The sequence below is a fragment of the Eschscholzia californica genome, unplaced genomic scaffold (assembly GCF_041429995.1).
Source record: "Eschscholzia californica isolate CP2 unplaced genomic scaffold, dmEscCali1.0.p SCAF_6, whole genome shotgun sequence".
In the NCBI taxonomy this organism is placed as follows: Eukaryota; Viridiplantae; Streptophyta; class Magnoliopsida; order Ranunculales; family Papaveraceae; genus Eschscholzia; species Eschscholzia californica.
This window is the reverse complement of record NW_028238483.1, coordinates 20,872,244-20,895,886: the sequence shown is the minus strand read 5'-3', so window position 1 is coordinate 20,895,886 and position 23,643 is coordinate 20,872,244. Positions and strand designations below refer to the sequence as shown.

Here is a 23,643-nt window from a genome sequence, read left to right as displayed (position 1 = left end):
AACACGTCACACACATGTTACCACTTAATTGATGTGAACTTTACACGATTAAATTCTTTATGGATAACATCTGTAAGTCAGAAAAAAGTTGAAAAACTCCAAGTAGTTAGGATGATTGATAACCTCATTCGATGAAGAATATAGTGAAAATAGTAAAGCCAACTCTACTGTGGTTGTCATTTGTTACAATTGTAATTTGTATGCCTATAATTGGTAAGACTAGAAAATGCCCTAGGAGAAGGTTAAGGTTTCTACATTATGAATAAATTGTATGTTAATGTTTGAAATATTTAGGAGACATATAAAAAATAAGTATTAAGTAATGGTAGTTGGTGATACTTGGACACTTTTTTGGTGTACCTGGTTGTAAATTGTCAACAATATTATGTTTATTCCCTTTGGACTTCAAAGGCTTTAAACTGCTCTAGCTAGTAGCTACTAGTACCAAATCATGCTCAACTCATCCTTATTTTAGTTTTCAATTGGATCCTCTTTTAATAAACAATATTTGATTAGTAGTCAACTACTTGTTGGTGATGAAGTCACTATTCGACTCTGTCGCGTAATCAATCCTTCATTGCGGTCAAGTTTGAAATTCATTTTTCCCGATATCAGAAAGAATTTGTCAATTCACGTGATAAGAAGTGATATTGGACTACAAGAGACACTAGCAACAAAATTTTCTTTTCACTAATGTGTAATTTGAACATTTTTACTATTATACAAAAATTCACTTATCATATTTAATTTTCGTCAGTGTACAATACGTAGTATTTATGAAACTGTTTCTTCTAAACTAGATGATATAAAATTAATACAGAAAACAAACATTCGTGAGTTTAACATGTAATATTCTCTAATATTCTATTGTTTCACTTTTTTATTTGTACAAATGACCTAATCAACTTCAAAATATAGAACTTTCTTTTGTTAATCTTGGACTAATCTCATTTTCAAACTTAAAATAATCCCCCAACCTTTTCTCCTTATCCTTTTTTTTACAATGGTGGTTCTTCTAAGATTTAGAAAGATTGTTACTGTTACATAATTTTATATTTCCCTTTTTCTACATCGATCCATCTTATAAAATCATCTTATTCTGGATTATTGAAATTTCATAAAAACTTTTATCATATAAATTTTTTCAGAAGTAATACTAGTAGGTCTACTATATGTTGCAAAGTCCAGTACCTTCGAAAAATTACTTCATCAAAAAAAAAAAAAAAAGACATATAATAAATTCGACAAAAAGAAAAGTAATTGACAAGAATTGACTGTGGCACCTTTTTAGCTTTTGGTTTTCTTTTCTATATATGTTTGATGGGTTTTTGGGTGGTATAGAAGAACAATCGAGGTTGAATGATTAAAGGAAAAAAGAAAATTTGTATCATTCACTTTGACTCTGAATCCTTAAGTGTGGTTCAAAACTTTCACAGGGACCAGGTCCAATAGAGAATAAGTTATAAGAATTTCACTCAGTTGGAAGTTGAAATTTATACAACCTATCTTAGACGTCATGTAAAATAAGACATTGTTGTCTCAATACGTCCCACATTTTCAACGAAAAAAAAATATGTCCCATATTTTGATTGTTTTACATTAGCGGATAATATTTGATAAATGGTTTGAAAGTTTTTTTTTTTTTTTCGGATTGTTATCCTTAAGTAAGAACTACCCTCTGGTTGTCCGGCCTGTAAACTTCAAATTGAAGAAAATGTGAAAATGATGTTCTCAAAATGTGCAATAAATTGAAGAAACTTTTCCTATCAGAAGATAATTCTTGGGTCACAGCCGGTCCGACCCTAGAAGTTTGATACTACAAGATTAAATTTATATTGGCACCTATTGATACAGATTGAGTGCAATAGGTTTTTGTTTATTAGAATTAGACGATTTTGTGTATGTATTGCACATATTATTTGGATTTATGTTGCTGAAGATGGCTTGGTGAGTCTGTCAACGGTTATCTGAATATTCGACATCCGATCTGTATCCGTATTCGATTTCGTACAAAAATCTGAAGTTTCAGATACGAATTCGGATATTTTCTTATCGGATATCTGCTTATCTTATATCGGATACGCCAATATCTAATCCGATAAATATTTGTATCCGATAATAATATATAAAAATAATAAAAAATAATAATATAAAAAGGGGATGGGTGAGATTTATTATTAGATCTAATGGTTAAAAACTTAAACTGAAAATATAATTTTTTATTTTTATGTCGGATATCGAATATTATCTAATATACTTTGATATTATCGAATTCGGACATTGATATATAATATACTTATATCTGATCTGACAAACTATCATACTTATATCTGATCTGACAAACTATCGTTTATCGCCTTAAATGAATAAACTGTATAGCAGAAAGAGACATGCTTAGAAGAAGCCCGACGATATAAACCCTGATGTTGAACCAAAGAAGAAGTTTGGAACAAAATCCTCACCAAATATACCATCAATAATCCAATTCAATCATAAATTAAATGGTTCAACTACTTTGACATAAATGAGTGACGGACAAAGGTCACAACTCAACTAGGACCTAAAAGTCATTCTCATCCAAATTTACTCGGTAGACTACATATATCTACACCATTTAACTCGAAAAATAAAACACCATAGACAAGTCAAAGCAGAACAATTTGGTCAAGATTACTATTGCCACAAAGGATATGTTTGGAGCACTTGAATGGGAAAGTTATTATCTATGTTTCCATTCAATTTTGATACTCAACCGTTCGCATTCTAAGCTTGTATAATTCGTTTCAGAGCTTGAATTCTAAGCCCATAAATGAGTATATATGCGTTCTCTTTTCGATTGGTTCAATTACCTACAGACGATTGGATGAATTACCTACAGACAAAGTCGACCTGTACCAATTCTCTTCCTAACCAAACAAATAGTTAAAGCACTGCGATTCCATGATATCACATTACGTGAGTGTTTTCGGGCGTTTAAACGAGTTGAGCACCTAAATGTCCCGCCTTGTAGAAAAGTCAAGCAGGATCATCCTATGTCACGAGCCAGGCTGGTCCGTCCAAGTGGCAGGGCGAGCATGCCATAAATAATTCTGGCTCGGGCCTACCATGAATTTGCTTGCCCGGTTCTCCTGTCTGACTGGTGGGTCGTCTAGTCCGCCGTAAAACCGTCGAGCTCGGGGCTACCTTGAACCCTTAGACTGGCCCGGCCCATTAAACATCACTTAGATAAGTCACAATTATGAGATGCCAGCTGTACAACTTACCTATTGGAGGAGAATATTCTGAAAAGAAAAAGTAGGTCCCACAGGGCCGTGTAAAACCCATCTACTATTGGGTATCCCATGTTCCAATCGGTAATGCCCCAACTCCAAAATTCTTCTTCTTTTAGTCATACTGCTGGCTGGGTCTTTGGTCCTCAGTCATCACCGCGTCCTTCAACCCTTCAAATCACAAAATATAAACAATTCAATAACACAGACCTTCATTATCACCCCTCTAGTTTCTCTCTCTAACCCTTCTCTCTCTATCTCTCTTCAACTATGAGAGTTTGCTTTGTCTTATGGATATCCAAGTTCATTTTATTTTTGTTCTTTTAATATTCATTCAATTCATAACTCTATTCCCTTCATTTTCTTCTTCTCTTTCTACCTTGTCAATCTCTCAAACTTCTACCAATCAAACCTTAATTTGTGCATTAGTTTCATCTAATTCTAATGATAACCCAAAACAACCATTATTCAATTGTACTAGTTTTCCCACTGGAATTCAAATTCCCATCACTTCCCCAACTTCTTCAATTTCAGCAATTACCTCAGGAAATAATTTCCTATGCATTCTTAGATCATTTCAATCCTCACAAACTAGTGTTCTTAATTGTTGGAGATTCTCTAGTACAAGTTATGGTGAAGTGAGGTATACTAATAAGAGAATCTATAGAGGTCCTATTATCGATGAATTAGATTCGGGTAATTCTCATATTTGTGGTCATGTTAGAATTACTAATCGAGTTCAATGTTGGCAATGGATGGAATTCAATTCCTTTTCCAATTCCAGTTCCAACTTATCTGGAATAACTGTGGGAGAAGAATTCCTCTGTGGGTTGACAAAATCCAAGAAAATCAATTGCCTAGGAAATGATCAATCAATTGTTGGGTTTAAGCCCACTGGTGGTTTCGAAGTTATTCGTGCTGGAAACCGACATGTTTGCGCGATTTCTACCGATAAAAGAATTCATTGTTGGGGGGAAATGGTAAAAGGAATTCCAATTGGGGAATTCAAAAGTTTGGCCTCGGGAAATAATCGAAGTTGTGGAATTCGGGTTGATGGGACGGTAGTTTGTTGGGGGGAAAATGATTTTCATTTACCCAAGGAATTGGAATTGACGGAATTTATGACAATTGAATCGAAAAACAATGTTTTCTGTGGGATTCTTGCAAGAAATTTGTCAGTTTTTTGTTGGGGAAATGAGTTTCTCAATCCTTACTCAATGGTGTTTGGGAAAGTATTGCCTAGTCCTTGTACAACAACTACTTGCCCTTGTAAACCTTTAGCAGATTCTGGTAAGTTTTGTGAACGAGGCGCTATTTGTTTACCTTGCGAAAGCCCACCAAGTAATCCCACTTCACCATCGTTGCCACCATCTGCACCGCCATTGTCACCACCGTCTACTCCGCCAATGCCACCTTCTTCGCGGAAATTTCCCTCAATTAAAGATGGAAAAACCGTGGCATTGCTAGTGGTAGGGTCCGTCGGAACATTTTCATTGTTAGCTGTTTCTTGTTATTTTCTCTTCAAATTTTGCATAGGAAGAGTTTGTAGAATTCACGATTCCGGAAGGTTGGATCAAATTACGGTGGAGCCACATCAAAATGGGTCAATGAATAACCCCAGTGAGCTACATCGAAACGGATCACTCCCTAACCCTAATGGGCAACAAACTCACCCAGTGCAAGCTTCAATTGAAAGAAGACCCAGCCAAATGTTTAGCATGAGTCATTTGGAAGAATTCACTTTCCAAACACTACTTAACGTGACGGAAAATTTTTCTAGGGAGAAGAAAATCGGTCACGGAAGTTTCGGTTCCGTATATCGTGCAGTTCTCGAGGACGGACGAGAAGTTGCGATCAAGAGGGCGGAATTGAGCTCAAAATCGATATATGCATTTGCTGCTGCAGGAATTAAACGTCAAGAGGATAAGGAAAATGCATTTATTTCCGAATTTGTTCACCTATCACGCCTAAATCACAAAAACCTAGTAAGATTATTAGGTTTTTGTGACGAAGATGGCGAACGGATATTAATTTACGAGTTTGTGACTCATGGGACGCTTCACGATCACTTACACAAGGTGGAAACATCGCCTCCACTTAATTCATGGACGTCGCGGATAAAAGTTGCCCTAGATGCTGCACGAGGGATCGAATATTTACATGTTTATGCAGTTCCAAAGATCATTCATCGAGATATAAAGTCTTCAAATATTTTACTAGACGAGTCGTGGACCGCAAAAGTTTCTGATTTCGGTTTATCATTGATAGGTCCAGAAGATCACGAATCATATCTTTCTCTAAATGCAGCTGGAACTGTTGGATATATGGATCCAGAATATTATCGACTTCAACAATTAACAACAAAGAGCGACGTTTACAGTTTTGGAGTATTGTTATTAGAAATGTTATCGGGTTACAAAGCTATACATCCCAATGACGCAGGGGTGCCAAGAAATATAGTAGATTATGCCGTTCCATATATCGAAGAGGACGAAATACATTGTATTTTAGACACTAAAATACCAGCACCGACACCATACGAAATCGAAGCGGTTGCTTATGTAGGATATCTAGCAGAGAGCTGTGTGAATCTCGAAGGTCGAAATCGACCGTCCATGACTGAAGTAGTGAGCTGTTTGGAGAAAGCTTTGGTTGCTTGTGAGGCCCCTCAAGTACTTTCTCCATCAACAACAAGATCAAGAAGTACCTAACTCCATTTTGATTCGCTCTTTCTCCCATTTTCCCTTTCTCTTTTTGCTTTTTTTCCACATGGATAAATATTCCAAACACATGTGTTGGTTGTTGACTTGTCCATTCAGATATTCATTTACTTCATATTTCGTACAAACAACTACGAAATTTTTAGCAATGTTAATATAACTTAACATACTATAATGATAAATACTACTCTACTATTTTTTATCGGTGAAAGTGATATAATTAATAAATAATATTATTGTATAATGTATTTATTTTATGAGCTTAACTGATTGAGTTTCAGCAAAGGAAGATTTCTTCGACATGAGACTTAGATATTTTGACATCTACTCTTCAAAAAAGAAACTAATCTTTTCTTTTTTCGATTTAACAATGCAAAAGCATGAAAAAGAAAGAAGAAACTGATGATATTAAAATCTAATTTTTGTGTTACCTTTATCGGTTGTAAATGAGAAAGTGTCTAATAATGCACCTAACAAAAAAGTAATGTGTGATAAATAATAGGGCAAGATGGGTTTCTAGTTAGGGTTTCTCTGTATCTCTTCAAAAGTCTAAGTGTTTGAAAAACATGTAGAGTTAGAAGAGGGATTCATAGATTAGTTGAATTAAAAATTACTCTCGATCCAACTAAACTCTAACAACTCCATTAAATAATTATATTTCATCAAAAAAAACTTCATTAAATAATTAGTTTGGCCTTGTAAAGAAGGTAGATTTCATTCTGTCAGTTAGTAGTGCATTTTTCTCTTGACTATATTTATGTATCAATTCGACTACCTAACTAGACTATTTGAATTCAACAAAAAAAAACTAGACTATTCTAGGTTTTGATATAGACTACAATGTTGGATTTTGAGATCAAAATTGCAGCTTCTGGTCTAATAAAATTGCACAAAAACAAGAAACTTACACTTCATTGACACCACAGTTGTGATACAGCAAGAGAAAACCCTAATAGATTTATAAATACCACAGCATCCAAACTCACTATAAGAGAGCCTGTGAGAAATCAGAACTAAATTGATTGATACCAGACTAGATGTCATCGAACAAGGTAAATTGAAATAACAAAAACTGCAGAAAAAACTGCTAAACTCGAAATAATCATCTTACAAAAAGGAAAATAGCTTTCGATGAACTCGAAAAGATAAGATGGCAACAGAAGGAAGAAAAACAAAGCACCTAAAAATCTAATTAACTTCGAAAAATTACCCAAACAAGAGATGTGAAAAAGAAGATTGAAATGTTGGAAATATCTAGTTGGATATATTGGTACAATTATCGTTGAAGGCAAGAACTTCATCGTTTACCGAGCGAGAGAGTTTTGGTAAGCTCAATAAGATGAGATGTCGTTGGGTCATGAAGTATTTGGTTCTTCATCGATGCTTCCTCGAGTTTCCTTACACCTGCTTCCAAATGCTTCTGTAAACAAAATAATGTCTCAGTTAGGTTGATAAATCAAAATAGTATTTGATTACGCCAAATTTGTTTTGTTTTTAAGGGATTTGGTTCTTTAGTCAGTACGAGTTGTTTAATCGTTAAGTCAAGTTAGGAGAGATTTAGAGGTCTCTTCCACTTTACACAGGAGACGACATCTCTTGTGCATGTATTTTGGCGGTACAAGAGTTGCCCAAAATAAGCCCGTGAAAAGACTGGAGGAAAAATTTATTCAACATTTTCTTATGTTGGAGAACACAATAATATGTAGGAAAACAGTGAGAAAGAAAAGGTATTTTTACCGGAAACTCATTTTTCTTCTCAATCTCTGCTTGTAAATACGCAATCTTACTGCTTCTTCTGGCATGAAGTGATTTCTCCCGACCTTCATAGAAGTTAAAATCATCTAACATTGATGATTTCAACAAGAAACTCTTGAAAATGGTAAGCATTTCTGAACCCTGCTTGAATCCAATCTGCGAGCAAAATAATTTTATATGTTCATTGATGCTATAGTATGTTCCAATTCATAGTTTCATGCATTGGTAATCTCAGCTCAAAAAAGAGAACAATGTAATATTAGGAATACCTCCTGAGTATCCCTACTATTGGTTACAGGCTTGTTATCATTGTTTTCGAGTATGATGTGTCGTAATTGAACATTTGGGATGTCCTTGATTATGTGCCATTGTACGGGGAAGACACCATTCCACTTGTCTTGCTGCCAAAAGTCCATATCTTTCTTGAAATCCACAGGGCCCGTCATCTCAGCTACGCCTATGAATTGCCCACTTCCATTTACCTGAAATGATTTTTCAAGTTATCTCATCGATCAAGTTATTATTGTACAAATATAGCATGCATCTACAAAAGAAGTATAGATGGATGCAATATATATATATATATATATATATATATATATATATATATATATGAACTATAAATCTATTCAACCAATAACGAGTGGCCTGCGCAATCATGCGCAGGAGAGCAAATAGAACTACTGGAGTAATTGTGAAGTACGAATTGTGAACACAAGTTAGGGAACAAAAATAGCAATAAAAAGTCAGGAGTTTCTATGAGAGGCAGTGGTAGAATTTGTACTCACTGAGAAGAAGAGAAAGATTGGAGACCTTTTGATCGTCTCCCCAGATCTTGTCTCGGCTTCACGGAATGCTGCATCGAGCTTCTTGTTACCATTAGCAGTACTTGTCCATACTCCATACTTGATGCTTTTGTGAATGTCATCTTCACTATAAGATTTTATAACGAAGAACTTCGCGTTTTCATAATCTGTCTGAAACTCTGACAAATTGTATTGGTCTCTCTGAACTGAGATGACAAACTGATCCTTCTCAAGTGACGAACCCATTTTACGGGCTCTAGGACCACGGTTCAACTCGGTAGAGGCTTCAAACTCTCCATTCCTGTTAAACCTCTCTCTTGATCTAAATCTATCATTGCCAGCCCAGTTTCTGCTGTTGGGTCTGTAGAACATGTACGGATTAGTTGGAAACAGTCCTTGTTGGTTATTGAATGAAGCGAACTTTCCCATCGGATAGCAACCTTTCATGAGCCCAGAAGATTGAAAATCAACCCCCAATTGAGGAACCTGAAAATGACGGTGAACACGTTTAAAGAATCAGCACCATCCACCAAACCTTGGAAAACTATCAGATACAGACAACAATTAAAATATTACAGAATAATGAGGCTATTTAGACACAAAGTCTAAGGCTAGAAGTATATCCACTTAAAAGAGTCAAAGCTGATAGGAATTCATTCTTTACCCCAAAGCACACAAAATAGAAAAGCAACTCAACAGATAAAGCTAGTACGGACCATTAGGTTTCATTCGAGCATTCGGATTTTGACAAGCGTATATGGTTTATTAAACTGAGAAAATTACAAAAAACAGAATTATTTTTTCTACAGGGGAAGAAGAAGCAAAAGAAGTAACTAATATATAATTAGCAAAGAAAGAATCAACTTATCGAAAAAATTCATTAATCAGACATCTCTTGCACGAAACGAAAAATACTGTCAAGTAGTTGATTCATTGAAGTGTTATTGTTCTGATTATGTTGTGGCTGTTCAAAGCCAATTGCATACGGTAGAAGATGCATATGGCGAACATTTTAGATAAGAGAAAGTTAACTTTTGAAATTAATGAGTAAATGAACCCACTGAGTATGGTAACTCTGATCCATCTCCGCCATGAAAATAATGATGGTCATCCCATTCAGAATATGCTCCATTGTATGCTACAAAACCATAGTGCAAGTTAGACCTTGGGGCTAGCCTTAGAGTAGAGAAAGAAAAACATATAGAGGCAAATGTACACAATTCCAAACAACTACCTGGGTAATAGTAACTGTAATTGTTATTTGGTGGATAATAAACACTTTGTTCTGCAACTGGCTTCTGATAAGCCTCTCCTTTCATTGCAGCAGCTGCAAATCGTGAGGATAGGGAAGCAGTACCAGATCGGCTAGCATCTTTTCCAGAAGCCTGAGAGAAACCCTAAGTTAGAAGACTATAACTGCGTAAATAAAGAAATAATGTAACCTTAAAGGCGAAAGTTACTAATTAGCAATTTAATGCATGGACGGCGGAAAAGATGATTAGTCTTATTTCCAAATGGGCATACAACCACTATATATTGGACTCTAAATATTCAAATGAGCATCTGGAGCACATTAAATAAGATTTTTCTAAAAGAAACAGCAGATAAATAAATAACACCAAACTATCTTATCAATGCAAGTCTTTCCCAAAAAAATAATATAATCTACTATTACATACCATATTTTGCTTAGCAATGTTAGCTACTGAAGATGATTTCATTCCTGTATCCATTCCTCCTTAACTGGATAAAGAGATAAGTCAGTATAACTTCAAAAGAATAAAAAAGATGACAAGGATTTAAAGCATATAAAGATCATGTTTGCTATCAGTTCCCAAAATGCATTTAGATGTCATGTTTCGAGTTTTAGTTGTATGCTTGTCAAGACATGACAATGTTCCAATTTCCAACAAAACTATCTGATAAATCTAACAAGACTATCAAACCATGGATCACCAACTTGACCTAGTTTACCGAAAAGGTCATTAGTAACAGATACCCCAACCGTGTAGGATGTAGTTGGTAAATTCATGTAATTACGCAGTCAAGCTGATGTAGCAGTAATCAATATATGTCAATCAATTATGTCAATATTATGTATATACAGACAACAATCTAAACTAGCATTTAGATCAGTGTCCTAGGGGTTGACAGGAGGCGCACAACTGACAGCATAACGTAATTATCTTATTACTATAAATGCAACATGATACACATCCTTTCCAAGAGTAAAATGTTGCATATTCTAATATTGTAATAACCAGAGAGGGAAACATCCAAAACCATCATACCATAAAGAAATTCGAAATACCTTTATTAAGCATGGTTGACATTTATACATTAAGATTGTTCGATATTATTCAATCTGAACCGTTGGGAGGAGGGGGAAAGATACCCTCCTCCCTTATTATATAGATATTTATTCCGAAACAGACTCATAAAACAGGACTAGGGCAATACCAACTTAACTATAAAATAAAAAAATCCAATTATACCCGGGTGTCTTGCAGTAAAACAACAAACAAAAATGCTGCTGGATTTTAATATGAGTGGCTGAAAATGAGAGAGGAACAATAAGGTTTTCATAAAGAAAGACAAAGAAAACGACTAAATATACAAATCTCTACCTACCAAAAGTAGTGATGGTCCTGATGGAAACTTGAAAAGTTCCCTTGCTGGTCACTTTCCATTAGAAAATATAATTTCAAGATTATAGAAGATTTTTTAGTTACAGACAAATAAGAAACTCATTCTAACTGACAAGTCACAACTCGCAAAAAATGGGACACGACGAGTCGGTACAAACTACAAACCCTTGATTACTAACGGTTCATATTTGGGGAATCAGAACTCCAGATTCAATCATTAAAGCAAGCTCTACCTTGCTACAAAAAGAAAGACCTACATCTCGGAGATAGGAAAAAGAAAAGGGAAGCAAAATATGTAGCAAATACGGATCAAGATATTCCAATCTTTAAAGCTAGAGCAATAATTTCTTCCTATTCTGCTGGTTTCTCTATAAACAGTACAATTTATTGGACGGTCCAGATTGATCAAATGCTACACAGAACCAAAAATTCAGAAGAACAGGAATCACCTGATTTTGCAATCGCAGCTTTCTAACATTTAAAAGAAAAAAAATGAACTATTTCTAACAAAAGCTTTGGTTAAGAGTCATAACTATTTGTCGGCGTTAAAATTAGATTGTACTAATTCAGTATTCCAGAAGAAGCAAACCCCACTTCTACAATAGTGACATGGAAAAGGAAAAAAAGATGTATTTGGATTTCTTTTCTCATACAAAATGATAAAGATAACAAAAAATTTCAGAAGAAATTTAGAATCACGAAAGGTTAAAATAAAGAAGGGAATAACGAATCCCTAATTCAGATTAATAGGGAATTTAATTTCTAAACAAATAATACCAAAATTTCATTTATATAAATAACTTTATTTCACAGAATCTACTGAAGTTTATCACTCACCATAACAACTAAACAAATAAAACTATCATGTCTACTGTAGAACAAAATCTAAACCCTAAATTTTTTTCGAAGCTATTAGAACAAAAAGGAAGGACCTTTCAGAGGCACAAAGTAAAAACTTTTTAGCTAAGAAAATGAACTATCAAGTTTCTATGTATGAAGTTCACCTTAAACCCTAAAACGGAGAAAGGGAGAGAGACAGAGAGTTAGAGAGATCACCTTAAACCCTAAAACGGCGTTGGATCTGATAAACCCACAGCAGTCAAAACTTCAGATCAGCTAGTTTGGGTTTTAGAGAGAGAGAGAGAGAAAGCAAAATAATAGAAAGGAGGGGGGAGACGAAGAGAAAGAAGGCAAGAGCTAAAACCCTTGGAAATGACGATCGGACGGCGAAAATTTCATTCCAACTTTTTCAAAACCATTCTGAGCCGTTGGATTAAAGCACAACCGTGCTAATAAATGTCGTGCGTGTCTCGAGTAATTTGATTTTTCTTTGTGTGGGCGGTAAGGAAAAGGATTCGAAATGAATCTAAAAAAGGAAAGGGGTAATATTGACATTTCGTGTTCCTTTTTTCCTGTTATAACTTTTTAAATAAGCCCTAAAAGTTATACTCTTTTGTTTATGGTCCGTGACTATTCTTCTCATGTTGACTAAGCTCACTGACAGTTAGAAAACAAGTATTTAGGTAAAAAAATCTTTGCATAATCTGAAAAACGTTTACCTAAATTACATTGTTAGATACAAACTAAGATTTTAGTGGACGAGCCTCGTATATTTTCTTTATCCTTTGTTTATCCATAAGGAAGGGTTTATAGGTGTTCTCCCTTTTTACTCAGGCCTGCTTTCACTCTTGGAGCCTCTTAGAACCCCCACAAACGACGGCTAATTTGGTTGTGCTTGAGGAGAAGTCTAGACTCACTGTAATTCCTCAGACTGCTAAATCCGATACCTACAATGAGTGTCAAGAGTGAAGGCGTGCCTAAACAAAGAAAGGTATGACGCCTATAGAGGCACTCTGCCCATAATTAAGGGGAGGGGGGGGGGGGGGGTAATTAGTCAATACGCATGGTAGCCAATATATGAACAACTAGATTCTTTGTATGGACAAAAGAACCTAAGGTGGAAAAATAATTAACCATTTTTATGGGGACACTTCTCCAACTCTCTCTCTCTCTATCTCGTTTTATCTCCATGAAAATCAGCTGCTACATTGTTCATTTTCTTGCTCTCTCTTACTAGACCAATCTCTCTCTAACTAAACCAATCTCTCATTTTCAAAATCAAGTGAACATAATGTGTCATTTTCTCTTTCTCTCTACATCCATCTCTTATCCCAAAAAAATATTCATTTGTTCTTCATCTATTTTCTCTCTCTAAAAAGAAGGTAAGAGGTGATATTGGAGTGAAATTTGAGGTTTTTCCTCACTATAATCTCGAAGTTTCGTATTGAGTTTGAAATGATACAAAAGTTGAATTTTTATTTATATTGAGCCTAAAATAATAGAAGACAAAAGAAAAAAAAAACAAAATTAAGATAGAGATCCTCAAGACTTGTTCATGGTAGCCGCGTGAAACCCTAAAATACGAATCAATGGGATCACGATTTGCACCCAAAACTGAATAATATGATGAAAACCCTGAAACTTCATCAAATCTCTACCCTAAATAAGATAAAAAATGCAATCACCACCATAACTTCTTCGCTTTAAAAGTATGTCCTCTTCTTCTTGTTCCTTATTCCGAGTTTTGAAATTTCGAAGGTACGTGATAGTGGTTGGAGAAGAACATGGTCTTAAGACGGTGGTGGTTGTATGGAGCTAGTGAAGATTGAGAGATGATTAAAACCCTTTTGTCCCTCATCAAAACTTTAAAAGTATCTTGTTATTTTTCCACCCAATATTTTTGTCCATATAAGATATCCGGTTGTCTGTATGGCAACCAAACGCATTACTTTCCATTTTATTGTTTGTAACAAAATATATTGTGACAAGCATTCAGCTCTTTAGTTTGATAAGCATTCAACTCTTTGTTAAGAGTTGAATTTCGGCAAAGTATACGTTTTTGCCATTGACTTTTTAATATGTTTCAGACAAGATTCGGTTTAATTTTTTTGGTTTTTTTTGTTTTGTTTTGTTTTGAGAGTAGCTATTTGTAGATATGTTTTTTATTTTATTTTTACCAGAAAAAATTGATTTCGCAAACCATTGTGCAGAAGTTCCTTTTTGCATTTTTGCAAAAAAGGTAGTGTTGCATAAGCTTTATTGTTTGCAAATTGATAGGTTTCATAGGTTTTTTCCCGAACCAAATATTTGCAAACATCATAAACGTCGAAAGAAAAAAGGAATGTGGTTTTTTTTAACGATCTTGGAAGTTTTTTTTCTACATATATAACTTAATGATTTCACAAGACTCAATGTGGCTTTTTAACTTTTTTCTTTTTTCTAGGAATCTAGTTTCTCAAACATATCATTGAATTGAACATAAAATCTCAAAACTTAGAAATGTTTACGACTTTAATACAAACAAGTTAAACCTGATCCGGATTCAAGCAATTACTAGCTTATAACATCAAACCATAACTCGAAAATTGAAAAAAAAAAAAAAAAAAAAAAACGTGAATAGATGTTTGAGTAGCATGTATTTTCCAACAGTTCGAAGAAGAATATAATTTAGAAAGAAGATGGGTTCCATTAAGCTAGTCATTGAAGTAACAGACAACTGAGGACACCTAAAAGTGACCAGGAAGATTTATCTTTAACACATTATACTATAACACACACACTATAAGAACTAACCTTGATTTATTATCCAAGTAGTCGTAAGAAAAGAACCCTCAATTGAATCTTTTAGGTTCTTCAGCACCGTTGTCATTAAGCAATCATACACCAGTTGTGACAGTTGTTGAAGTATCTTTCTTCTTTTGTTCAAGAAGTTCAGACAATACATTGTCAATCTGCGCAAATACTTCCTCCTTCGGACTGTCCCCCTTGACCTAGAACCAGAAAAGAGTAGATTTTTATGTGAATTGAGTAATATCTTGGTTTATGGTTACGACTCGGTTAATGCAAAAGTACTTGAAGAGTATCGGTTTGTTCTAAAGTAGGCAATATTAATTCTCTTACAACGTACAGATCAGAAAGAAAAATCAATCCCAAGTCAACCATTATGCTATTAGTGGTTCACTTCGCCTTCTGATTTCGTCCAGTATTGAAGATTTGCAATTAAATTTGATTACTCAAAGAGGAAATTGATGAGTTTCTGAAACTAAAGAAAAGAAATTAATGAGTTTTGCATACCTTGATTGTTATATCTTCATATACTGCAAGTACATCCTCCACATTCTGATGATGAGTTTGCAAACGTAACTTCACCTTAAAAACAAAAGAGCAAAACATCGTTCTTTTATATATTGATGCTTTCTGACACAAACATATAAAACAGAAGTTGCATGGAAGTGGGGAATCTAATGAAGAGAGAAAAAATGGTAAGTAAAAGGTGGTGCGACTGAATGGACTGGTCTGTACTTACTTTTTCTTCGGTATCATCAAAGCGTTGAGTAAGCCTATCAGCAATTTCAGAAGTTTCTGGAGGAGCATATGTTAAGTGATATATCTTTCCTGTAACTGGATCAAGCCTTCGGCCAACTACTCTCTCGACCAGAATCTCTTCAGGGACCTGCCCCATTTACAGGCAAGTCATGTTATTCATCTCTATTATGACAGAATTTTTGAGAGGAGAAACCTTACGTCTAAAAGAATGAAAAGGTCTGGTCGGATTCCGAAGTCCTCAAGTGCCTTAGCTTGAGATGAACTCCTGGGATATCCATCCAAAAGCCAACCGTTCTCTTGAGAATCTTGCCTCAATAGCCGCTCCTTCACCATCTAGATCATCCATAGCAAGTTGTTGAACTCGAAATCATAACAAGAGAATGACCAACAGAAAAATAAAAGGTAAAAAAGGTATACCAAAACAACTATTTCATTAGGAACCAACTGTCCTTTCTCCATGAACTCTTTAGCTCGCTTTCCATTTTCACTCCCAGCTGCAACCTCTGCCCTCAGCAAATCTCCAGCAGCAATATGCACCAACGCATACTGCAAATATGAGGACGACTTGATTCAATCTGTTTATCTTCAGGAAGAATTCTAACATGAAAAAATTGAAGTAAATTAAACCAGGTAAATCATTGATATACTCTTCCCAAATGATTTTTTTTATTTGATAAAAAACCATATAGTTTTAACTATAGCTTAGAATGATCTAAATAGTATTCAATGAAGAGAGGGAGAGCTAAGATGTATCCAGACTTATTTTATTGGCAATGGCACCTTAATCATTTGGTGAAGTCCACAAAGATGAATACTATTACAAACTGAAGATAACATTCTTCTGAAAATTGGGGTTATGCTATTGCTCAACCTACTCTTGTCTTAGTACAAGCAACATAGACGTGGGATATTCAAACTAACCTGAACACAAGCACAGCTGCTACTAGTTAAATAAATTACATTCGCAAGTTTGACGAGTGAGGTTCAAAGTTGTTAGTGGGTAATAATGAAAATAGAGTGTGTGGGAATTGGGATGAATCAGAAATTCTCTCTTTCAGAAGTCAATTTTCATAGAAAAACAGTCAGATCTGCGATCTTACTAAGACCGCAAAAATGTGGTGTTCTTGTTATACAGCTTAACTTGACTTCGAATGGAAGCATTTAATGGTACAGCTTTCGATTTAGAGGATTGGTTAATCAACAACAGAACATAATTTATCTCAACCTGCATGTCATGTATTCATGGTGGCAACTTTCTGCAGATATTGTGACAATCATTATGAACATCCCAATTATTATTCCTAATGGAGTCAACTAGAGTATCTGTAATCTGCAGATGATTGTTTATCTTAATTCGTCTTATGAACTTACGATAGTTCTGTTATAATGGAGAATAATAACTGTTATGGAGATTTACTTACATGAGCTGATTTATGACAAAAGATCTGAGAAAACGGCCAATCAAAATGGTCATGCTATAGTAAAAATTATATGGTTGGGCAGATTCATGAATATAAAGGTCTCAGCGCACTGATCGGATAGTCCCACTAGGTATATGCATCACAAGTAATAGAAACTATAAGCGAATAATATAACGACAATCAAAAGGAGAAATAAAACTAATAACGTAATGACATCCCTTATCCATGTTAACGGGGTCTAAATATACATATTTATATTCATCTTCTGCTTGAATGAGAGAGAAAACAAGGAAAAGCTACTGAAGCTCGAACTTACTTTCTTGGTGATGAGCTCGCATTGTGTTCCTTTCCCAGACGCAGGAGCTCCAGATATCATAATTCTAAGAGGTTCTGCTTTTGCTTTTGTAGCGGCCACAATCTAAAAATAAACAAGTAAATTTAGAGCAGTGCCAGTCTACCAGATCTAAATATAACTAACATAGAGTGCGCAAGAAAACATGAACATCTAGCAGCTAAATCTGCTAAACTAATGAAAGTTGCTCGGCAGTCAGAGAGAAAATTTGGGTTTTTTTTTTCCTTCTAACGGCATACGTGCGCGCAGAAGTTGTAACTTTTGACCCACACAATCTCATCTAGACGGATGACGGATAAAGGGTGACGAGTACGCACTTCACTTTTACTTGAGTGTGACCATATAACTTGTCAAATGGAAAACGACACACGATAGATGTCCGTGTTTCTTGCTTGAGTTATCATAATTTTGTTGCCAATGCAGGGAACAATATACAAAAGTGGTTAAAAAAAAGGTTCATAGTTTTGGGTAATCGATCATGATATCATCTGTTTGACAATTTTTCATACTAATTCAATACAATGAGCTGCAAACAACTTCTGTACTCAATCAAATTTCCCATCTTTCAACTTGATCTTTAAACCCCAATCAAAATGTGAGCTTTTCATAATTTTCCTACATCAAATTTCCGTTCTTTCGAATAACTTACTCAGTTAATCAGCATATAGTGTATTCACTATGAAGGATTAAACCAATCTAAAAATTCACAATGTATACAAAATTTCCAATTCCTCTATCTTCTACTACTAAAATTGGGTGAGAACATATATAAACAACAACTACCTAGTTCAAAATTAAAACAATTTCAGAATCTCTAGTTCATAAGGGCTATTTCTGCTATATGATTTGAAAAAAAAATAATAATTAGTGACACCATGAAATGAAATTCAAAGCTGAATAGTGAAACTAGTGGTGTTGTTACCGAGAAAACAGGAGACTGCTTATTTCGTAATCCGGATTGGTGAGAGCTGCGTTTTTGAGCTAGGGTTACATCGGAATAGAGAGAAACCCTAGTAATGTGAGAAGAAGAAGAAGAAGAAGAAGATGAAGTAGTGAGGTTAAATGAGGATCTACTAGTAGTAGAACAAGAAGATGAAGAAGCTTGAAGCGAAGTTGGCTTTGCTAAGACTGGCAAGTTCATTGAGCAAGCCATCTCGCTCTTGCTCTCCTATCTTCCTCTAGTTTTCTCTCCCTCTCTCTCTCTCTCTCTCTAGAAATCTAGGTCTAAAAGTCTATTTCATTTCTTACTACTTCTCGCAGAGGGCTCAATAATGGCGGTTTGTTTTTTTCTTTTCCACTCGTACACGCGAACCACCACGTCTAGATGAAGATAGGATTACGGGTAGTGTTTTTTTTTTGTCTCCCAGTCAGATTTGAAATCTGACTTGAGTGATTAATTAACCCAAGTCATATTTCAGAATTTTCCTTCCAATTCTGGATGATTTTTAACCTACTTAAAGAGAATGAAAAGAAAAAAGCTTCTGGCATTAAGGGATAGTTCCTGGCTCAGAGTGCTCGTTCCCGACTCAGGTGAAGATAGGTCGCTTGTGTTTTCTCACCCCCAGTGGGAACCAAATAATGGCTAAGATTACATCTCTCAAACTTATCTTTTCAAAGTTACAAACTTATCTTTTCAAAGTTACAGACAAAAGAAATCTATGTTCGTGCCCGAAGGGCAAAGGTTATACCCTCGTAAATGAATAAACAAAAAGGTCTTTAAACAATAAACAATATTTGGAAGAAATTAGAAGCATTTTCAATAAAATGAAAACTAATCCAAGAAGTTCTATATCATTCAAACAGAGACACTAGAACGAAAAAAGAAACATCTCAGACTTCAATATGAGTTCCAATTCAAGTGAAGTTCTACCCAAGGATCATCACCATTAACATAATACAACCATGTTCTAAATTCTTAGTTTCTTGCACCAGATTAATATAACTAACGGAAGACCCAATTCAAGCCGATTCAGCTGCAGGCTGGGTCACCCCAACCTTCACCAACAACCTACCGAGTGCCTCCGATGAACAAACCTGGTATTTCACCTCCCCAGAAGGAGAAAGGAAAACCTCGGCTAGTTCAAGCTTCTCTGACGTAAGACTAGTACTATCCATAGTCTTACTGAGAACTTTCAGAGCAAGTTCAACAGCTTCTTCCCTAGTGAGCTCGTCTTTGTAATCTTGTTTCAACATAGACTGTGCGGCCTGGTTGTTTGCTCCAATAGCTGCAGCTTTCCAACCGCTATAGTTTCCACTTGGGTCACTAGCATAAAGCTGAAAACCATAGTTTTTATCCCAACCTGCAAAAAGGAACGAGACACCAAAAGGACGAAGCCCACCAAATTGCGTGTAACCTTGTTTGGTGTCGCAGAGTGATTGGACCAATTGTTCTACGGGCATTGGCTCTTGGTAAGCAAAAGTGTATCGTTGAGCTTGTACTCTGGCAGTGTTGATTAGAATGTTGGCATCTGACATTATCCCAGCCACGGCACAAGCTACATGATCATCGATCTTGTACATCTTTTCAGTGGATTTAGAGGTTTGAAGCAGCTTGGAGGTGACTTTCTTTTCTCCAATTAATACCACTCCGTCTTTGGATAGTACACCAATAGCGGATCCTGCATTTCCAATGGCCTCCATTGCGTACTCGACTTGGTAGAGACGACCTTCGGGAGAGAAGATCGTTGTTCGACTATCATATCTTCGCGACATTGTTAAATTTCACTGCAAAAGCAAAATGGGAAACAACTTTAAATGGCAGATATTATAATTAAGTGTTGATAAATAATCAACCAAAATGAACCAACACTTGAACAAGTAATTCTTTTTATCAGTAAAAAAACGCGAAAGATATACAAGAGAAAAAATCATTCACCCAAACTAATCCACATATTTGACTGCATAGGTTTAGATAATAAACTGTTTACTTTGTAATCTGAATATTTAAGTATGACCTCATTTTTTACATAATCATAAGTGAATGTCTGAATCATCTCGTAATTCTTATCTTTCTTCCCTTTCACTCCTCTAATCTCTCCCTCACTTCCACCCTCCCCTCAACCGATCTCCTCTTTCACTCTCATTTTTCACATCTTCGCACACTCTATGTTCAAGCTTCTCAATACACATATTAATAATTTCAGTGAAGAATCTAATAAAACCCACATTAGTTGACAAAATCATAAGCAAGAACAAGAGAAAAACTCCATTAAAATAAAAATCAACAGATTAAATTATTATTAGATAAATTCAATGGGGTAAGACCCCGAGTCCATCGAGTTACTCGCTGAGCCCTTACTTGACGGTCCAACCAAGAATTGGCTCGGACTCAGACCCCGAGTAAGTCAAACGGATCAGCCGAAGTCAAACTATATAAGATTACAAACTAGTATCATTTTTTCATTAGATCAATTGGTGATAATAGAACAGAAAGAAATGCTAGTAGTTAAGATCATCTGATCAATTTGATATCAGTTTGCACTAATTAGGGTAGTGAAGTTCATACAGACGAATGCTCCTAACTTGAAGTCTAAGATAACATCTCACACAAAGTAAAAAAGTGAAAACCTACAAAACTAATTCAAGCACTTCAAAATTCTCAACATTGAACAATGTTTTCATCTGAAAAAGATTTTTTTTCCCCAAAATTTCTCCATGTTCTTTGTAGAGTACCAGTAGAAACCCACCAAATAGAACAGTTCTAAGGATCTATTCTAGACCTAAATTTTGAATCCAAACTCAGCTCTTGCTTCATATCAGACTACTGATTGATTAATTGGTAAATCATCAAACAGGTTATGTACAATATATATTATTATTTCTAAACGAGATACAAAATTTACACAGAAAGAAAGAGAATCTCCTTAACTATCACATCGACGATCTACTATTTAAATTCTAGGGTTTCAAGTAACTGAGTATCAATGAATTTGGGAATCGTATAGGAAGAACATGAAAGAGAGTAGTCATGCTTACCTTGGGAACTCTTCTCGTCTGTGATTTTAGGGCTGGGAATAAAGTTTCAGAAGCTTTGTGTAGGTTTTACGGAAATCTGGTTTGTAGAGCAAGAAAGAGAAGGGGAAATCCTGTAGACTGAAATGCCCCTAAAAGTAATGCGAATTTACTTTCTTACCTAATATTATCGGCAAATTTAATTTGGGTTATTTCCCAAATGGCCCCCAACTTTGTGACCAGCTTCCTGCGTGGCCCCTTACTTTATCAATAATTTCCATATGACCCCTTTTTTCAGTTACCGTTAACTTTCCGTTAGCTAGTCATATTCTCTCTCTCCTCCATCTCATCTCTTCTCTCTTCCACCTCATCTTCTCGTCACCTCAGCATCTTCTCCGCCGAAGGTCGCCGACCGACCAATTTTCCGGTCGGCGACCTTCGTAGGAGAAGATGATGAGGTGGCAGAGAGAAGAGATGAGATGGAGGAGAGAGAGAATATGACTAGTTAATGGTAACTGAAAAAAAAGGTTGTATGAGAAATATTGATAAAGTAGGGGGCTAGGCAGGAAACTGGTCACAAAGTTGGAGTCCATTTGAAAAATAACCCATTTAATTTTTGATGAGCATAGCAAATCTTTTTTTTTTTTTTTTTTTGTTAGCTGAGGATAGCAAATCTTGATCAAATTTGTTTGAAAGTTTATAGACGAAGAACATAGATAAACTTGAGATGAACTTTTTGGGTCAATTTTGCACCCAATGTTTGATCAGTTCTTGTTTCAACTTTCCAAGTTGTCAAATTGATTTATTCAGTTTAGGATTTGTAGTATTATTTGGTAATCCTCGAGGACTCTTTATATCTCTATAGATTTTATGATATCTATATTTTTTTCGATATTAGAGAAATGTATGCTTGTTTTTTACAATTCACGACGAGAACATATTGAAACAAAACCAAAATTTAGTGATACAAATCCTTCTTAGATTTGTAAACAAGTGACAGAGGGAAAATGGAAGGAGATTAAAGGACAAATTTAAAAGTGAAAGGGACATTTAAAACTAGCTTAATGTCGGGCGTAAGCAATACACAAACTTTTTCACAAGTACAATATATGCGGACAGGTCCTACAAGTACATGAGCGAAGAATTTCAACCAAATTGGGATTATCTAAAAACAACCAAAACATCTCTGTTTTGTCAGAATTAGGGCGCTTTGCTATAAACGAGATGTGTCATTTGTCAACAACCATTGGTTTGAGTGGCAGGAGGTTTAGTCTACTCCTTCTAGGTCATGGGTTCGAAACACGTGGCAATACCAAAAGAAAAATGAGATGCATCATTTCACTGCCCTAACACAATAATGGCGGTCAAAAGCCTAACCCTGATATTATTTGAGGCAACGCATTATGGCGTACATGGAACAACAAAATATAAAACCGTTCAAAAATCCAATTAGAGTGAAGTTTGAAATATGACTCTGAGATTTAACTCAAAATGTCAAACTATTTGTTTTTGTCTGAAATTTTTTGAACGACTTATTTGAAGTTTGCGTTTGAGGAGATTAATTATGAAAAAAAAACGATAGCCAATATATGGGGAATCAAATATCTTATGTGGACAACTATTTCTGGGTCCGGTGTAAGTCAACTATACTTCACTTAATTGACTTTGATTCAATAGGGGGCAGCTCGATAATGCCTTAATTATTAAAACATTAACTAATTTGAAGACTATAAACAAATACGATAAAAAAAACCTAATTGTCATTCTTATTCTTAATCATCATCAGTTTCTACTTTTTTTTTCTTGTTAGTCTTATTCTTATTCTTTTACAACTACTACAAGTAAATTACAACTTCTACCACTTCATTATCTTATTTCTCAAACCCTAAATTAAGGAAGATAAAACCTCTCAATCTCCAGTTAAAGAAGTGTTTGCAGACATATCTATAGTAAGAATTAATGATATTGATGAGGTAAAACTCTAATTTTTTTAGCTTATTTTGTATTTTCGTTTTTTTAGAAGAATGAAATAAGATTTCATAAGCAAAATTCGTAGGCAAAAAAAAAAAAAAACGGTTACCAGAATTTCGTGGTAAACCTACGAAAATTTACTATTTTTTCTAAGACTTTCTCAAAAAATTATGGGCAGATTCCTTGTAGTTTGCCAGGGTTTCCCACGAAATATTAGCAGATCTCTTGCTATATTCAAAAATCATGTTTGTGGTTTCTAGAGTTTCCTAATATATGATTTCTAGGATATCTATGGTTCACGAAAAAAATCAGATCTGCCATGAATTGGCTTGGTTTTGTTCAACAATTTATATTGGAGAAAGAT

At 35.1% G+C, this 23,643-nt stretch overlaps 4 protein-coding genes across 6 annotated transcripts; 1 reads left to right on the top strand and 3 right to left on the bottom strand.

Moving 5' to 3' along the window:
* The first annotated feature begins 3,423 nt into the window (after positions 1-3,423).
* Positions 3,424-6,200, top strand: CCR4 (CRINKLY4 related 4). The gene has a single exon (XM_086651044.1). It carries the CDS (start codon positions 3,560-3,562, stop codon positions 5,978-5,980), a length of 2,421 nt encoding a protein of 806 aa, XP_086507170.1. The 5' UTR covers positions 3,424-3,559; the 3' UTR covers positions 5,981-6,200.
* Positions 6,201-6,993: 793 nt separating this feature from the next.
* ECT11 (evolutionarily conserved C-terminal region 11) lies at positions 6,994-12,538 on the bottom strand. 3 transcript variants are annotated; one of them, XM_086645395.1, is made up of 9 exons: positions 12,255-12,460; positions 11,046-11,103; positions 10,230-10,293; positions 9,785-9,935; positions 9,612-9,688; positions 8,533-9,036; positions 8,014-8,226; positions 7,727-7,900; positions 6,994-7,409 (listed from the first exon to the last, which is right to left on the bottom strand). In XM_086645395.1, the coding sequence occupies exons 3-9, from the start codon at positions 10,281-10,283 to the stop codon at positions 7,287-7,289; spliced, it is 1,296 nt and encodes a 431-aa protein (XP_086501521.1). In that variant the 5' UTR covers positions 10,284-10,293; positions 11,046-11,103; positions 12,255-12,460; the 3' UTR covers positions 6,994-7,286. The 3 variants fall into 3 exon arrangements, with proteins under 3 accessions (XP_086501521.1, XP_086501519.1, XP_086501520.1); XM_086645393.1 differs by lacking the exon at positions 11,046-11,103 and having other exon boundaries at positions 12,255-12,538; XM_086645394.1 differs by lacking the exon at positions 11,046-11,103 and having other exon boundaries at positions 12,203-12,264.
* A 2,166-nt stretch (positions 12,539-14,704) lies between these two features.
* AMK2 (adenosine monophosphate kinase) lies at positions 14,705-19,004 on the bottom strand. The gene is made up of 8 exons (XM_086645391.1): positions 18,930-19,004; positions 18,280-18,717; positions 17,322-17,423; positions 16,002-16,130; positions 15,783-15,917; positions 15,565-15,711; positions 15,333-15,407; positions 14,705-15,028 (listed from the first exon to the last, which is right to left on the bottom strand). The coding sequence occupies exons 2-8, from the start codon at positions 18,508-18,510 to the stop codon at positions 14,915-14,917; spliced, it is 933 nt and encodes a 310-aa protein (XP_086501517.1). The 5' UTR covers positions 18,511-18,717; positions 18,930-19,004; the 3' UTR covers positions 14,705-14,914.
* An 86-nt stretch (positions 19,005-19,090) lies between these two features.
* Positions 19,091-21,511, bottom strand: LOC147532370 (proteasome subunit alpha type-4). Its single transcript, XM_086645392.1, has 2 exons — positions 21,333-21,511; positions 19,091-20,081 (listed from the first exon to the last, which is right to left on the bottom strand). The coding sequence occupies exon 2, from the start codon at positions 20,067-20,069 to the stop codon at positions 19,317-19,319; it is 753 nt and encodes a 250-aa protein (XP_086501518.1). The 5' UTR covers positions 20,070-20,081; positions 21,333-21,511; the 3' UTR covers positions 19,091-19,316.
* Between the last annotated feature and the right edge of the window lie 2,132 nt (positions 21,512-23,643).

Bases quoted from the DNA above. Each gene is read 5' to 3' on its own strand.
- CCR4 (XM_086651044.1), top strand. From the start codon at position 3,560: ATGGATATCCAAGTTCATTTTATTTTTGTTCTTTTAATATTCATTCAA.
- ECT11 (XM_086645393.1), bottom strand. From the start codon at position 10,283: ATGGATACAGGAATGAAATCATCTTCAGTAGCTAACATTGCTAAGCAA. The intron at 9,037-9,611 runs GTGGGTTCATTT...CGTCATTTTCAG, and splicing joins GATCAGAGTTACCATACTCA to GTTCCTCAATTGGGGGTTGA. The intron at 8,227-8,532 runs GTGAGTACAAAT...AAATCATTTCAG, and splicing joins CAATCTTTCTCTTCTTCTCA to GTAAATGGAAGTGGGCAATT.
- AMK2 (XM_086645391.1), bottom strand. From the start codon at position 18,510: ATGGCTTGCTCAATGAACTTGCCAGTCTTAGCAAAGCCAACTTCGCTT. The intron at 16,131-17,321 runs GTAAGTTCGAGC...TCATATTTGCAG, and splicing joins GCGAGCTCATCACCAAGAAA to TATGCGTTGGTGCATATTGC. The intron at 15,029-15,332 runs GTATGCAAAACT...TTCTGGTTCTAG, and splicing joins ATGAAGATATAACAATCAAG to GTCAAGGGGGACAGTCCGAA.
- LOC147532370 (XM_086645392.1), bottom strand. From the start codon at position 20,069: ATGTCGCGAAGATATGATAGTCGAACAACGATCTTCTCTCCCGAAGGT.